Genomic DNA, 15,839 nt, shown 5'->3' on the forward strand with positions numbered 1-15,839 from the left:
GAACCTTTGTCAAGGAGTTCATTCCTGGCAAAGAGCTAAATATTCAATCATGATGTATTTACCGAATGATGGACAGATACCAATGTTGCATTATCTGTGTTTACAACCTGTGGTCTCCCAAGATTAGTACAATCATATCATCCATTTTTCTAAAAAACTTCAACCTGGATGTCTCAGAACCTTATCTTGCATGGATTTCCCCAAACATGCTGGCCTTTCACACTCCAAGATAGGGCACTCAGATGTATTTTTGGCCCTTGTTTTTCTTTCGTTGAACCCTTCCTCTGAGGTGGACAGGATGCTCCACAACTTAGATGTGACATGGTCAATTAAGTTCTATTTGTATCATAGCAAAGACATCAGACATCTTGTCTTGTGGAAGCATGACCCCCACAGCTCTCGGAGCATCCCTCCTGCAGTAGACTTTCATATGGTTTCTGTAGGGCAAAGGCGGCCACGATGTCCTTCCAGTACAATATTCCTTTACACATAATTTTGAACAGATACATGGATGACACAGAATGCTCTGCTTAGTAAAGCTATTGTGAAGTAAAGCTATTGTGAAGAATACATTAGCCTCAGTGTTTTCTAAATTAACAGCTGAGTACCACTCATTAACTTTTTGGATGCTTTGAAGTCCACCTATGAGTGTGGAGGAAAGGGGTCCCGGAGAACCAACAAATACAAACAACTCCCCTTAGGAACTCGTGTGGCTCTACCACTTAGTTCAATAAGATTACCCTTATGCAGTCCTGTATTCTGTCTGTCTTTTAAATTGTTAATGGAGGTAAAAGTACTTAGGTGTATGACATTCTCAGACCTATAGCATTTAAGAGTATAGCATGGTGGATGTGAACATACCCACCCTTGTCTCACTCTAGTTCCGTTTTCAACAGTTTTGTCTCCACCTTTGGTACAGACTTCCCTTTGTTCTTCATATATTACTTGAGCCATGCCTTGGAGGGTGCATCGTGTAACACTTCCTCCGATGGGTCTCTCAGGCTGATATAAAAGAGGCCTTCTATTTGCTTGGTTTTGTCTTTGTGCCGTGTTATTTGACCAGCAATGGTACAGTTGACTGATAATTGTGGTAGTCACCATCACATAGGGTAGCTGATATACCCAGAAACACAGTGGCTGCATTAAGAGGTAAACAAAGAGCAGACACTTTACCACCAGGCTTATGGTACCATCCCTTAGTATGACTTTTGTTTTCACATGGGCTGGAGAGGCCTGTTGCCCTCCTAGGCTCGTAACCTGCTTTCTAATTTATCTATTTGGCAATTCGGTTGTATTTTCCTTATTGTGTGTTTTCACAAAGGACCAGCCTTTGGGGCTCCTTATCCCCACTGTTGTTGTAGAGCGGAGTAGTTGTTGGCAGGTACTGTTGTGACTGTCTCTGTCTAAGCCCTGCATCCTCCTTTGCTAATGGAGCCCGTCATAGATATTAACTCTTACAGCTTTCTGCTAGGCTTCTTCTCACATCTTAGTGGAGTGACATCCTCCACCAAAAGGAGGTGGACATCAAAGTTGCACTACCATTGGAAAGAGGAAGAGTGAAAAGGGAAGAGAAGGGGCCAGGGAAGGAAGAAGGTTGGTGGATAGCATAGGCAGAAGCAACTCTCTCCATAAGCAGGCTAAGTGTAAAAACAAGTGGCAATGAATACAATATCAATGCTGTACCATAAAACATGTATCTGTTCTGATGCTACATGGCAGGAGGGACACCACACATGCCCCAGAGACTAGCTAGTGGGCATATAAAAGAGACCCACAACAACAGCAGAACATGTCAGAATTTGAGCACATATAACCACCCTCTCTCCAACATCGACCTGTCATTTTCTCATATCTTGGATCCCAGATGACCCTTCTTGGCCCTTACCTCTGGGTGCACAGCAATACATGAGCTGGAGACTCCTCAGTGGGACCTGAGAGTAGAGTAAGTCATAGGTCTTCGTGTAGCAGGAGATCCTAAGATTGGAGCTTAATCAAGCAAGAAAACTGGAGTATGAGACCCTATAATGGTGGGGGTGGGGGTGGATGTGGCTCAGTGAGCAAGGGATTAAATTCAAAGGTCTCAAGAACTACAAGTCCCCCCCAGACCTCCTCCTTCTAGATCACACTGCTGTTTCCAAAATATAACAACTTAATTTTACCAAAATATGAATAAAAAGATCCAACTCCTGTCTATCCGGTCAGAGCATCTACTGCATTTACTCTGGCTCTTCCTCTGGAGACCACCCATCGCAGGCCGCTCTGCATCCCTGAGTGACAATGATGGAGGGGTTTGTTCTGCTATTGATCTCAGCTCTGGCACACTCCCCTAAAAGGTTTCTTGGCCGCTGTTCTCCTTCTTACTTCTGAATGGTTTACTCACGTAGGAGGATGTTAAGGCTACATTGAGCCAGCAAAAGATTATGATGCAGTGCAGAATCTATTGCCTTTGCTGTATTCTGTTTAGATCATCTATGCTACACAGTACAGACACAATGATGCCTTCTCACTTCTGCAGGTATGTAAATAGCTGCATATTGCATGGATGCTCAGTAGCAAAATGTGGGGGAGATTAACATTATTTCATTACAGCATGGCTTTATAAATATACATAGCAGGTATGACCCATTTAGACTGTTTGTTGAAGTCTAAGACAGACAGTGAAGAGGTTTTCCTGCTGTAGATGGCTCCTATGCTACAGCATAGAGGTGGCAGCCATTGCATTAAAACAACAAAAGATGGGCAGAGCTGCAGGGATTGCACAAGTGTGGTATTCTGCAGGGAGAATCTGTCATGCATTGAGAACCAGCCAGGACTTTATTCTAAATGTTGTTTTCCCTGTTTATTATATAATCATTTATTTGATATACATATGTAATGCCACGACACATTTAATTATGTGTTTATATTCTGCATTGCTGATAGGATAGAGGACAACCCATTCTATGTAGGAGTCCTGTAAATTCAAATCCTAGTTTAGCACTGCATATTTTATCAAACTGAGCTTTCTGTTTGCTTGCTATTCTGAGACTGCTTCTTGAATATACCTTACTTTGCTTATTTATTTTATTTATTGAATAGTGTAGAACATGTGTTACTGTATTTATTGCTGAGAGAGAATTGGCTAAAAAATAAATAATTATGTTTTCAACATCCTCTAAATGTTACAAGAAATCCTTTCTTTATGAACGTTATGTTATATAGATTAAGCATCCAATAAATCTGTTAACTCTCAAACTAGTGAACGAGCTATGTCTGAATACTATTTAGTTAAAAGTTAATATAGTTAAGAAATAAATCACCTATGTATCTAAGCCCAGTTGGTTAAAACGATTGAGACAAGAGAACTATCACAAAAAAAGTTGGATGTAACAATGAAAAGTTGTAAAGAAAACAGAAAAAATCCAGTAGGATGCACTGGGAAGTGGTACCGTGGGACAAAAAGCTTTCTCGTCAGTCAGAGGACCTTATATGTTTAATTACAGTTCTGCAGGATCCAGTGGGACCAACTGTCTAGATATACCTATTTCTTAGTTCTTTGGTCCACCCAAAGCACCTCTTTAAATGCAAATTTCTCAAAAAACAGCAGAACGGATTTACACCAACTAAAGAAAAGCACACTTTAGAAGTAAAATTCAAACTTTTTGCCAGGTTTGGTGTAATTATGTTGAGCTGCTTTTTCTATAGCTGCTACCGAAGTTTCCTATTGGAATTAAATTGGGAAAGCAATGACTTAGGACAGCTGATTTTCTTGGTCCCCACTTGATGGATCACTCCGAAACTTTTCAGGAAGGAGCTGAGGTAGTTGCACTTTTTTGGCAAAGTTTCATAAAGATTCGTCAAACAGCACCAAATCTATTAGCAAAACATAAAATATTCTTCCAATGGAAACTCTGATATAACTATATCTACAAACCTTAATGATTATGTATTAGGTGCCACTACCTAAAAACACACTGCTTAAAAAAGCCTTAGAAAGTGCCTTTTAACCACTGACTTGTTGATGAGTGAGAACGGCCTCACTCTCTCTATATAAAAAATTTAGATTTTGATGGTGGGGTCCCAAACACTTATTGGACTCAATAATTCAGCACCTCTGGATCCAGCCCACAACCAACCGCCTTAACTACAGGACTTCAGGGGCTGTATTGAGGTTGACAGACACTGACCATCTGGCAAAAACAACAGATACCCCACTTGCCAAACTGAGGATGACAAAGTTTTTCCATTGGTAGATTCAGCCAGCGGGAAGCTTTGATCTGGCAGTCCATCTGATGCTGGGCTGCCTGGTCACAGTGACGGTTGCCCCAGCATATTAACACAAAGCAATCATCACCTGATTTCTGTGACCGGGACTAACATGCAAAGCATGGTTGACCCAGGCAGGGAAACCAGTCACCGATTCAGATGTACAGTGAGAAAACTTCCTTAATAGTCAGTGTCATTCTTTTATTGTTTTTCTAAGCATACTTTGGAAGTTTGTTTTAGAAAAGCAAAAACGTTGTCCGATCAGGGCAAAAAAATGGTGCTTTGGTTCCAAAGCATTCATACCACCATCAGATGCTCTCCCAGCAGTAAGATTGCTGGCAGGCAATCGGGGATCTCTAAATGAGGTGGACAGTCCTTTGCGGTTCGGTAAGGGAAGGCTAAGGCATCTGATGACCTGGCAGGCTTTCAGGCCATCACCACCTTTGGCTTTCTGATGGATCCAGATCGTTCGCTTGAGCCTCAGATTACCTTTATCAAAAAGGCAGCTTGCTCTATCAAGTTACCATCAAGATGACATTGAAGGGTCAAGAATGCACGCCCTTTGGCTATGCAAATGGGACTATGCTGTAACTTGTGAATACTTGTTCTGCCAGCTGTAAAGACTAGATAATGCAGTATTTTGAGAACTGCGAAATCCTAAGAAATAGGAGAATCTCTCTAATAAATGGAAGTTGAATTGTTTACCTCTGTAGAGGATAGATAGTTTACAAAGACCTACACTTCAATAGCCCTGCTTCACTGAGGAAAAATATACTTTATTTCTCAGTTTGTTTCAGGCTCAGATTCATGATTTCACAAAGGCCAGAATGGGTGGCAGGGTATTTTCATTTAATGCTTCTCAAGCCTGAAAATCTCTGCACCTATTTGAGGTGCTGAAGGCATATGGGGTTTGGCTTCATACCTAAGATGGAGAAGAGTTCTGTACCCACATGTCTGTGCCAGAGTCAAAATTAACAGTAATGTCTCTGACAAATGGGAGCTTGGTCATGAGGTACTCAACCTTCTTTTTGCACCAGTGTTTGAACCATTGACTTGCATTCTTACATCTGAAATGTAGGTGTCAGGTGACCGAATTGGGGACACAACACATGGTTTCCATCTATCCAGATGAAATTGTATAGTTGTCCCAGCCTACAAGGGCAGTAACGTGCCTCCTCCAATAACTGGAAGACTTTAGCAAAGTTTCAAGACTGAAAACAAACTGGACCAAAGTTTGCCTTTTCCCTCTAGGCACGGTGAAACATTGTAGAAGCAATAGCCTTCTTGACTTACGCATCGTGTGGCAGTCTCAGAGGCTGTAATATTTAGGCCTCCAAGTGCTACATACAGAGCAAAATGATATCAAACTGAACATCTCTAGAGACGTGGAGGCCATCTGAGGGACTGTGGAGTTCAAGACAACACTCACATTATTGCTGATGGGATGTGTAACACTATTAAAGATTGTGGTCCTTTCCTGATAGCTGTGTGCATTCCAGGGTCTGACATCTCTTGTACCAAGAAAAGCATTTAGAGAACTCGACTGTGAGGTTATTGCTCTTATATAGCCTGAAAATATAAAAAGCTACATTAAGGTTATCCTAAGAACAAGGAGGCCTATCTGCTCCCTACCTTGAATATTACTACATACCAGCTCAGCTACAGTTCCTTCCACAGTGGTTGGATACACAGCCAACAGCACTCACGCATGGCAGGTATTCAGTCCAGAGGCCCTTGTCTCTACATTTATCTATCCCCTTGATATCTGAAATCTGTAACAGTAGAGGGAGTGGTGATTTGCAAAAACCTGTTTGGTGCGGAGGGCGAAATATGGGTCTCTCCAAATTCCAAGGTCCTCACTCCAGAGTAAGGAAATGGAGAGTGGGAGGTTGTAACAAAATGGGAGATCTGGCTAGCGAAAAGTGTTTTAACATTAATTCAGGAACAATTACCCTGTTGGGGGTATGACTGGGCTAACTCCTTCTATGTGCTTAGTTGTCAGGTACACTCAGACACGCATGGGAATGATTCCTGGGTAAAACACAGGAAGACAAGCACTCACAGAATTTTATAGATGATTGAAAGCCTAAGCTTATTTCAGAAATGTATAGGTCTCTGTCTACGGACCGACCATCACATATGCTTGGGGCTAGGAATAAGTGGGCAAGTGATCTCAGACACCCAATTGGATAGACAGAGTGGCAAAGGGAGGTGTTCTATAATAAACAAGTCACTAGTAGTGCTGCTCTTTGATTTACCCAGTATAAATTCATATATGGATCAGATCTCATCCCAAATAAATTGGCTAGAATACACCCCAACCACAGAGGTAATTACCCTGGAGGACTGCCCCAAATGAAGACTTCATCCATATGGTGTGGCTACGCAGAATAGTGCAACACATCTATGAAATGGTAGTGGCACATTTGAGAACCGCTGTACGGGGTGTGGTGAGACAAAGCTTTGAGGTTACTGCCCCAGCAGTGTTTATTGAGTCTACATCCGAAGCGCTGTCACAATTCCTAGCTAATAGGTGTATTACCGTACATTGGCTATGGGATACAGGAAAGTTGTTTGATGACTGGCGTAAAGTTTGGAGGCACTTCTGTTAGAAGAGCTCAAGTACAAATACAAAGTACCAGTACAAATAGTATGTACAGATGATAAAGTGACAGAGATCTATTTGAGTGAAGGGAACTTTACTAGAAATTGACAGCAGTAGACCACATAGACTTCTGTAATCTGACAGAGATGAATAAAGGTTCTTTGAACAACAAAGACACAATAGGATAGCACTGAGTAATGCCCTAGTCTCTGATACAAGGGAATATAATGAGAAAGAGAGTTCCTGTTTGTAACTTAGTGATACACCCCACCCAAAATGAATAAAATACAAACATCTATATGGCAGACACAGCCTTAAGGACAAATAACGTAAAGCGCCCTCAAGCAAAACTAAGGGCTTAATTACGACTTGGTGGTCTTGAGTGGAAGCATCCCAAACAACGAGTCCTGAACAACGAAGTTGTGGAAAACGAAAACGGAACAACGCTTTTGTTTTCCACGACTTCCTTGTTCAGGGCCTTAACCACGCATGTGCTGAACCACGTACATGCGTGGTTAAGGCACAGAAGAAGGGAGTCGACGCGATCAAGGAGGATGTAAGTTGGGCTGGGGCAGTTTTTTTGGGGGTGGGTGGGGGGGCTTGGGGTGATTAAGGTTTAGGGGTGGGGGCGTCAGGGTCTAGGTTTTAGGGGTGGGGAGTTGGGGTACATTAGGCTTTAGGGGCGGGGTGGGGAGTTGGGGTATTTTTTGTTTTTGGGGGTGGGGTGGGGGGCTCGGGGTGATTAAGGTTTAGGGGCGGGAGTGTCAGGGTTTCGGTTTTAGGGGTGGGGTGGGGGGTTGGGGTGCTTTAGGTTTTAGGGGAGGGGGTTGGGGTTGCGGTAATTTTGGGGGTGGGAGGTTGGGGTGGTTGTGCAGGGGTCGAAGTCATTTTTAGGGGTGGAGGTCCAAGGGGGACACATGCTGGAACCATACATGCCGTTCACTAATGCCTTTACCAGGAATGCCTTTACAATGAAAAGTCGTTGTTAAGGCATTCGTGGTAAAGGCATTAGTGGTAACAATGAGTTTATTGTTCAGACCTCGTTGTTCAGGCATGAGTGGTTCAAGCACTCGTTGTTCCGAGATATAACTGGTCTTGAGACCGTCAGGGTCGCGGTGACGGTCGGCCCACCGCCAATTTGGCAGTCCGGCCTCCAAATTATGACAGTGGCGAACGCGCCATGGTCGGACCGCTGGTGCAGCCACGTTTCCACCGGCCAACGTCCTAGGTGGTGGTGGCGGTCTTAATCCGCCGGGGCAGTGCTGACCTGGGGATTACGACCCCTCTCTCCACCAGCTTTTACATGGCGGTTGCACCGCCATGTAAATGCTGGTGGAGACAGGGTGCAGGCGGCCCCATGGGGGCCTTTGCACCGCCCATGCACTTGCCATGGCAGTGCAGGGGCCCCAATGGCCAGCCCCAATGCACTTTTCATTGTCTGCTTTGCAGACAGTAAAAAGAGCGACGGGTGCTTGTGCAACCAACGCACCGCAATATTGCCGCCGGCTCAATTATGAGTCGGCGTCAATGTTGTGGGCTGTTTCATGCCTAGCAAGTGGGCGAAAACTCTGTTTCCACCTGCTGACCCAGCAGGAAACTCATAATAGGAGCCAAGGGAAGGTCACTGCACTGGCAGTAACCTGACCCATGGATTTCGGCGGATGGGCTTTTCCATCCACCAAACTAAAAAGGAGGGCCTAAGTGATGTGAAGATCGCCACTTGAACCTTTACTGTGTTACAGTGTGTTTGTATTATTTCTTTTTCACCTGGAAATCTCTTTATGTTGTATCAAGCTGTAGGCGTAGGTTAGTGAAAAACAAATAAGAACTGTTTTTTAAGGGAGAGCAGCTGTGATATCCACACCTCCTGCATACAACATATACTTTTAGCTAGCAGCTGACAGACAACAAAATGGATTTCCCAAAACCACACCATCTCAGTAACATAAATTACATATTTTATATCATTTTTATTACATTATTCTATTTGATGATTTGTATTGAGAAATTTAATTTCTGAGACATACGATCACTTTTTCATGCCATACTAAAGCAAGTATTATTTTAAATTTGTCACAAGAACCCCTCATTGGCTTTATAGGATCAGGCAAGGTTATCAGTTATGTATCCACTCTCATTTTCATTTATAGAATTAAAAGAATGAACACTTATGCTCTTGTAGAATAATAGAGCTATTTTATGAGTAATTGAACAAACTTTAAGATCATAAACCGAATTTATTATATGTTAACCATCTAGAGCTGCAGCCAGCATATGAAAAAGGACTGAAGGAGAGAAACAACTCCACAGGCCAGATAGGTGTTCCCTTAGACAGACTCCTGCCATGTTTGTAATCCATTCATGTAACCCATGTGTCCTTATTCCTACTTCCTGGAGGTTGTGTTTGCCTTGCTGAGTCTATGGAACTGCTTTTAAGCATGTTAGAAGATGAGATCTGATAGTCTTCCTCTCTTAGCAGTCACCCACTAAAGAAGGACACCGGAGCACCAAGGCACAGAGTGGGCACAGAAGAGCTGCAGGAGTGGAAGCCAAAGGCAGAGGAGGCACACAATTCAAATGTGCTTAACACAGTGGCCACAATGCCACATGACTCTGCCAAAGGACTCACAGGTCTGGCTGAAGAAGAGGCATCTGCTGAAGATCAAGGTACTGTGTTCCTATGTCTTAAGGACATCATTAAACTTAATGGGTCACCTGAGAAACTCCTGCTAGCTGTGGAATGAGTGACAATATCAGCCCGGTCTAGGCCATTTGGTCTTATGCTGTCCAGAGCGTACAACATGTCTGTGGTGTCTCCATTTGCACATATTAGAGATCATTGGTTCAGATCTGGTCGAAAGGTGACCTATAAGTACTCTACCTTTTCTGCGCACCTCTGGAACAGAGGATGATGACTGCCAACCAGTTTATCTCAAGACACATCTTTATACATAGCTTAAGGAAAACTCAATCTGTTTCACCCTTCAGTCCAGTTACCCAAATGTAAAGCTGACGTCCAGTCAGTCAATGCAGCATAGCCAATCAATTGATTCAATCCTTAAATAAGAACAGAGTGGTTGTAGTAAACCTTCTTAATGATAATGCGTGTTAATTTAGAAGAGTGGGCAAGCCCTCAGATTTAGACAGAGCACTGAGCCAAAGCAGAGCCTGAAGTCTCAATGGGCAATTGATGCAAGGAACTCATACATGAACCATCAAACATTTAGCATGATGCAGCATATGCCATGTAAACATTAGATAAAGACTCTTTCACAAAAAAAAGATTCTTTTTTTAATATTTGTGTTTTACTTCAGTACATTAGATTCTATTATTACATTGACGTGTTAAAATAAATACTTTTTAAACATGCGGTTCTCCCCACCCTCATTGCCCTGGTGCCACCACCATGAGTGAATCAAGAGATGTCTGTTTGTCGTGCACTGTAAGTATGGGCAATACTGTTATTCTCTGTGGAGCAACATGCCTGTCTAATATACCACAAGTAAGTGCAGATTTTATGTAATGCACGTCCTGTACTGATTCAAGGTACTTTCAGTTGTGACACTCAATTAAAATAAGTAAAAAAAGTGTAGTAGAGTGATTTGCAGAGGATCAAACAGTTTGGTCAATCAGGGAAGCCTTGACTTCAACCCAGAATTGCTTTTAATACATCATGCAATTCAACTACTCTAAGAATATCTGCTGCTCTCACCCTTTCACCACCAAAGGACAATTCTTCGTGTTCAATTATTTCATGACCTATGCTAGTGCAAGTAGCAAAACTAAGAGGATTCTCTTTCTGCAGAGGTTGCTCTCAGATTGCAGGTCTTTAATGAGACATGTGTGCATTGCAGCTCAGCGTGGCTGCTGACATACACAGCATAAAAGTATTTCATGCACTCACCTGTCCTGTGTTTAGTATGTATGGGGATGGGCAGTGCCTGGGATGCTTGGCTTGGATCTATTTTGGTTTCCAGGTCCTCATGGGATAAGGGCTGGGCTAGTGGCACAACTTTCAGACTGAGCCCGGCTCAACCCTAACATTGCTTTCTCACCTCTCTCATTTAGTTTCTAAGGGCTCCTTATGGAGTAAACTAAAAGCCAAGTTAGCCAAAGGAGTCATATAGTAGCCCATACAACTCAGTCTTTTAAAGGTGCACATGAAGCAGTCTTTGGAAGTAGTGGAAAACACTCCATATTCTAGAGGACACTCAAATTACTGACTACAACACACCAGCTTACTCCCACCTTAGTGATATTATTGTGGAAGGAATTTGGGAGGTGAATTGTGTTCCATATTGAGGGACATATTCAAAAACTGCATTTTGTAGTATATGAAGAACATCTACCATAGCACTACTGATGCACTACACAATTCTATTTACTAACCTACGAGTGGAGAACTCTGACTCACCTCTCCTTTTCTGTGTAGAGAACTCCACCTTAATTGCACAGATTGCTGCACTCTTAATCCTACGTTTCTGTAGTAAATGTGTGAGGACAAAGGTAAGTAGCTGGAAAATGAGAAATACTATCTACAAAATAGAAGGGGTTTAGAGAAAAATAGGGAGGGATTTAGGGAGTCACATTACTACTACAAACACCCACCTAAGCAAGAGTAAGCTCATTGTTATTCTGGAACTACACTTAAAGGTGACAAAACAGTAGCAAATGCCCAGCCTTGCAGTACCTCGTGCACCGCATATGGCCACTTATTGGTACTGCAAAACACCTCTATAGAAAATAATAAAGGCAATGACTTACACTAACACCCCAAACATTAAGTAAATGAAGCAGTTTCACATATATATATATATATATATATATATATATATATATATATATATATATATATATATGTATCACATAATTATTGTATTGTTGTAATGTATAATAAACTTAATTTAAAAACAGAATTAAAATGTTAACCTTTTGGTAAAACAAAATAAGCATCATTTAAATTAAATCTACACTTAACTTTAAAAACAAATTATACATGATAACAAAAAAAAAGTTCATGAGTGTATCATTTTTTAAAATTATTCTTTGAAAAATAGTGTTATACATTAAATAAGTGTATTTATTTAATTCACCTTTAAAGTAATAAGCTAGTGTGCTGCAACCTTTTAGTTTATTGTAGGTTTAATATGGATTTTTTAGGTTATTACATTTATATATCATATTTAAACATTTTAACAATTGTTTTAAAGAATATTAAAGTTTAATTTTTTTACCTACACTTTCCTATGGACAGAGCACCACTACGAAGGCGGCCATCTCCACAAACATTCGAAAATTGCTTGTAGTGACTTTTCATTCATAAATCCTGTTGTAAGGAGCTCTACCAAAGAGTAGGGACAAGCATGTGTACACTTGGGTGTAAATCCACACTTAGAATTGGTGAACAGCATAAAATAATTTTATGCATTTACTCCTGAGTAAATTCACATGTGTATAATTTCCTTTGTGAATAATCCCTCTAGGGTTTCCTCTAAACATTTGAGGACTTTCAGTTCTTTCTAAACTGGAATTACTGACACAATAGTGTGGTTAAAAAATATCATTGACAAAAATATTGTGCCAAAAATATTCCATACAACAAAAATGTGTTACTTTACTTGTAATGGTAAGTACAAAAATATTGCAAAAAATATATCATTCAACTTAATATCATCCAAAAATATTTTAAAATATTTTTTATTTTTGAATACATACATACAGTTTAAACTAGCTCATCTTAAATATATTTAATATAGAACATGAATGTAATGTGAATTAAATAAATACCACTGAATAGGTATGTATATGTCTACAAAACACACACACCTACCTATATGGGTGTGTGTGTATAGTGTAACACAAGTATTAAAATATATATTTTATATTAATTTTGTAAAACATAAAACAAATTAAAACGACCAAAACACATTTACCAAAATACTAGAAACATTTTAAAAAATGATATAAAATATGAAAAGTAAAGAAAGAGTACTATAAAATATAGTTAACCAATATTAGGAAAACTAGTGGAGTCTGTTAATATTTGATATACTATTCCCACTTCAGTTTATGCAACAGTAGTGAAAGTGTTGGACTTTGGAGGGGTTAAATGTACTATTCCCACTCCAGTCTTAGCACCAGTAGGGAAAGCGTTAGACTTCAAAGGAGTTACATTTGCTATTTCTACTCCGGTCAGCACATCAGTAGGGAAAGTGTTGGACTCTGCATGTGTTACATTTATTATTCCCACTCCAAACAGCACTACAGTAAGAAAGTGTTGGGGGTCAGACCAGTTAGATCTACTACTCCTGCTTCAGTCAGTGCAACAGTAGGGAAAGTGTTGGACTTTGGAGGAGTTCAATTTACTTTTCCTTCTCCATTCTAAGCAACAGTAGAGAAAGTGTTTCACTTTACTTGCATTATTATACACATGAATTAGCATGCTAATATAGAAAAGATATTAAATTCTAAATTTAAAAATTATACAAATATGCATAACAAATAAAAACAATTAAATAAACAAATAAAAAAGAAATATAGGAAAATATCAAATTACATATAATAAACTCAACTTCCCTAACTACCAAAAAGAATATAAAATAATTAGTAATAGATTTAATTTCAATTAAAACATATAAAATGGAATTACAAGTATCATAGCACAAACTTTCACAAACATTTACCATAAAATAAATTAAAATGTTTAAAAAATATATAAATTAAAATAATAAATTAAAAGTTATATATAATTAATTACCAATTAATACATTACATATACATATCAAATATTATAGATAAATATATATATATTTATTTTCTTCCCAAAAAACTCATCCAAAAAAGTAAAATACAATATTGAATAATTCATGTATAATACACACATACTAAAAAACATAGAAAAATAAATTAAACAGTGAAATAATTACACAAATATTGATAACTTAATTAACTTTACTTTTTTAAATAAAATAACATGATGTAAAGGAATAAACATTAAATGAAAATACTTTTAATTTTATGTAACTTCCCTTCCTATAACCCTATGAACCAAGCAGCCTACATCTAACAAAGCGTATTTCATCAGTATTAAACAATTTGCACAATTAATATTCAATTCATTAATTAATTAACAGCTAATAAATAATTGCAAATTAATTTCTTATTTGACTTCCCACGTATACCTTTACAAACTCAGCAGTCTGCACTTAAAATATAGCTAAAATAAATCAGTACTAAACTATTTACATAATAATTAATAATTAATTAAATAATTCATTATTAATTAATTGCTAATTAATTAGTACTTAATTAACTTCCCACCCTATACCCCTACAACCCAAGCAGCACACACCCAAAATATAACTAATATGAACAGTATTAAACAATGTAAGTAATTAATAATCAGTTACATAATTAATTATCAATTTATTGTTAATTATTGTTTAATTAACTTTCCACCCTATCCCCTTTCAAACCCAACAACACACTACAACACTATAAATTACCAATAACAATGAAATTAAAAATTCAAAGTCACTTAAAATTCCAAACTAGGGGCCTCATTACAACTCTTTCTGTATTCCGAAAAGCATGGTCAAAGTATATTTGGAAAGACTGAGGTGGTTTCTGTTAGCATAGATCAGTCAGGACACAACTGCGCCGAAGAGGCAGTGACCCTGTGGGAGAAGTCAGTGTATTTGAAAACCCTGCAAAGTAATCTAAACTAGGACCAGAGGTTCTGAAGAAGTTCAGTAACATGCAGTAAAAACAAAGTAGAAACAAAGAGCCTTTATCCAATGTATTTGTTAGAAATTAAGCAGTAGATCATCACAGGAGGGCAGGATTTCTTGGACCACGGGTCACTGTGGGAGACTTATTTAAGCATCTTGCTCGTACTGGTATTCAACTTTAGATGATTGTTGGTCATCCTGAGCTTAGTGACACTTTTTGGTGCCTACCCTATACATTAGGTGCTTCCTGGCCCAACAATCTGGAGGTAGAGCTGTATGTCATTAAGGATCATAGCACTTATAGTGCTTCTGTTGATCCACCCTTTGCGATGTGCAAGGAAGCAGGTTTTAGTGCTGCCCATCTAATACCTTTCAGTTCACAACCCTGCTGTCCATATGCAAAAATAATTTAATGTCTTAATTTCATTGGCTTGAAGTATCTTTTGCATGTTTAGTAAGTATCAGTTAGTATTTAGGATTTACAAAAGGATGCACAGGTTATTCTGTCAAACCACCCACTTTTTTTTCTTTCTGTTTATAGAAATACCTGAGGAGTTTTATGTTTCTATGGACAAAACAGAGGCGTCAAAATCTGCTGCTGTGGATGAAAATATTCCTAAAATGGTGCAAGTAATAAAAGAAGTTAATCACCAAGAGCATACAGTAAGATCACATCTTTTACTATTTTGACACAGAGTGTAGATCTTCCAATAACTTGAGCAAGGCATCTGGCTGTTGAATTTGCAACTTAAGTTCATTTGGATACTTTTGAAAAATAAGTCACGTATTAATGTTAAATGCACTACTACTTGATCCACACATTTATAGTAAATAGTCATTGAGTCCAGACCTATGGTATTCTTGCTTCGGTTTGCTACTTGAAAACATTGCCACTGTGCCTTGTTTTAGAGGTACACTTACCATTGTGACCACCTCATGTGCATCCTTAAAGACACCTGAAAAATATGGTTTGATATGTAGTAGCACCGTGCGTATTTCGATACAGAAGAATTGGTTGATTGATAACTTGTTATTCGTTAATAAAAATCTTTCTAATTTGACAATTCACCAATAAAAATAGACAAAGTAGATGTAAAAAATAAATGTTATTTCTACAGAAGATAGAACATCTCATAAAGATCACTCCTGTCATAATTACATTGCATCCCCTGACAACTTTTTAATATGGTAGTACAAAACATAAGCTCACATAGGGCTTGAGGCCTATGTCTACTAAGGCACAAATTAAATGCATGCT

At 39.1% G+C, this 15,839-nt stretch overlaps 1 protein-coding gene across 4 annotated transcripts in view; it reads left to right on the plus strand.

The window, feature by feature from the left end:
• The window catches only part of CCDC187 (coiled-coil domain containing 187), a 289,883-nt gene that overhangs the window by 217,012 nt on the left and 57,032 nt on the right, over positions 1–15,839 (plus strand). For 3 of the 4 annotated variants that reach the window (XM_069241620.1, XM_069241622.1, XM_069241623.1), the window contains 2 exons: positions 9,327–9,517; positions 15,123–15,244. In XM_069241620.1, coding sequence (XP_069097721.1) covers positions 9,327–9,517; positions 15,123–15,244 — 313 coding nt within the window. The remainder of the gene's footprint in view (positions 1–9,326; positions 9,518–15,122; positions 15,245–15,839) is intronic. The other variant, XM_069241621.1, reaches the window with a different exon arrangement.

This window comes from Pleurodeles waltl, chromosome 6 (genome assembly GCF_031143425.1).
Source record: "Pleurodeles waltl isolate 20211129_DDA chromosome 6, aPleWal1.hap1.20221129, whole genome shotgun sequence".
Taxonomy (NCBI): Eukaryota; Metazoa; Chordata; class Amphibia; order Caudata; family Salamandridae; genus Pleurodeles; species Pleurodeles waltl.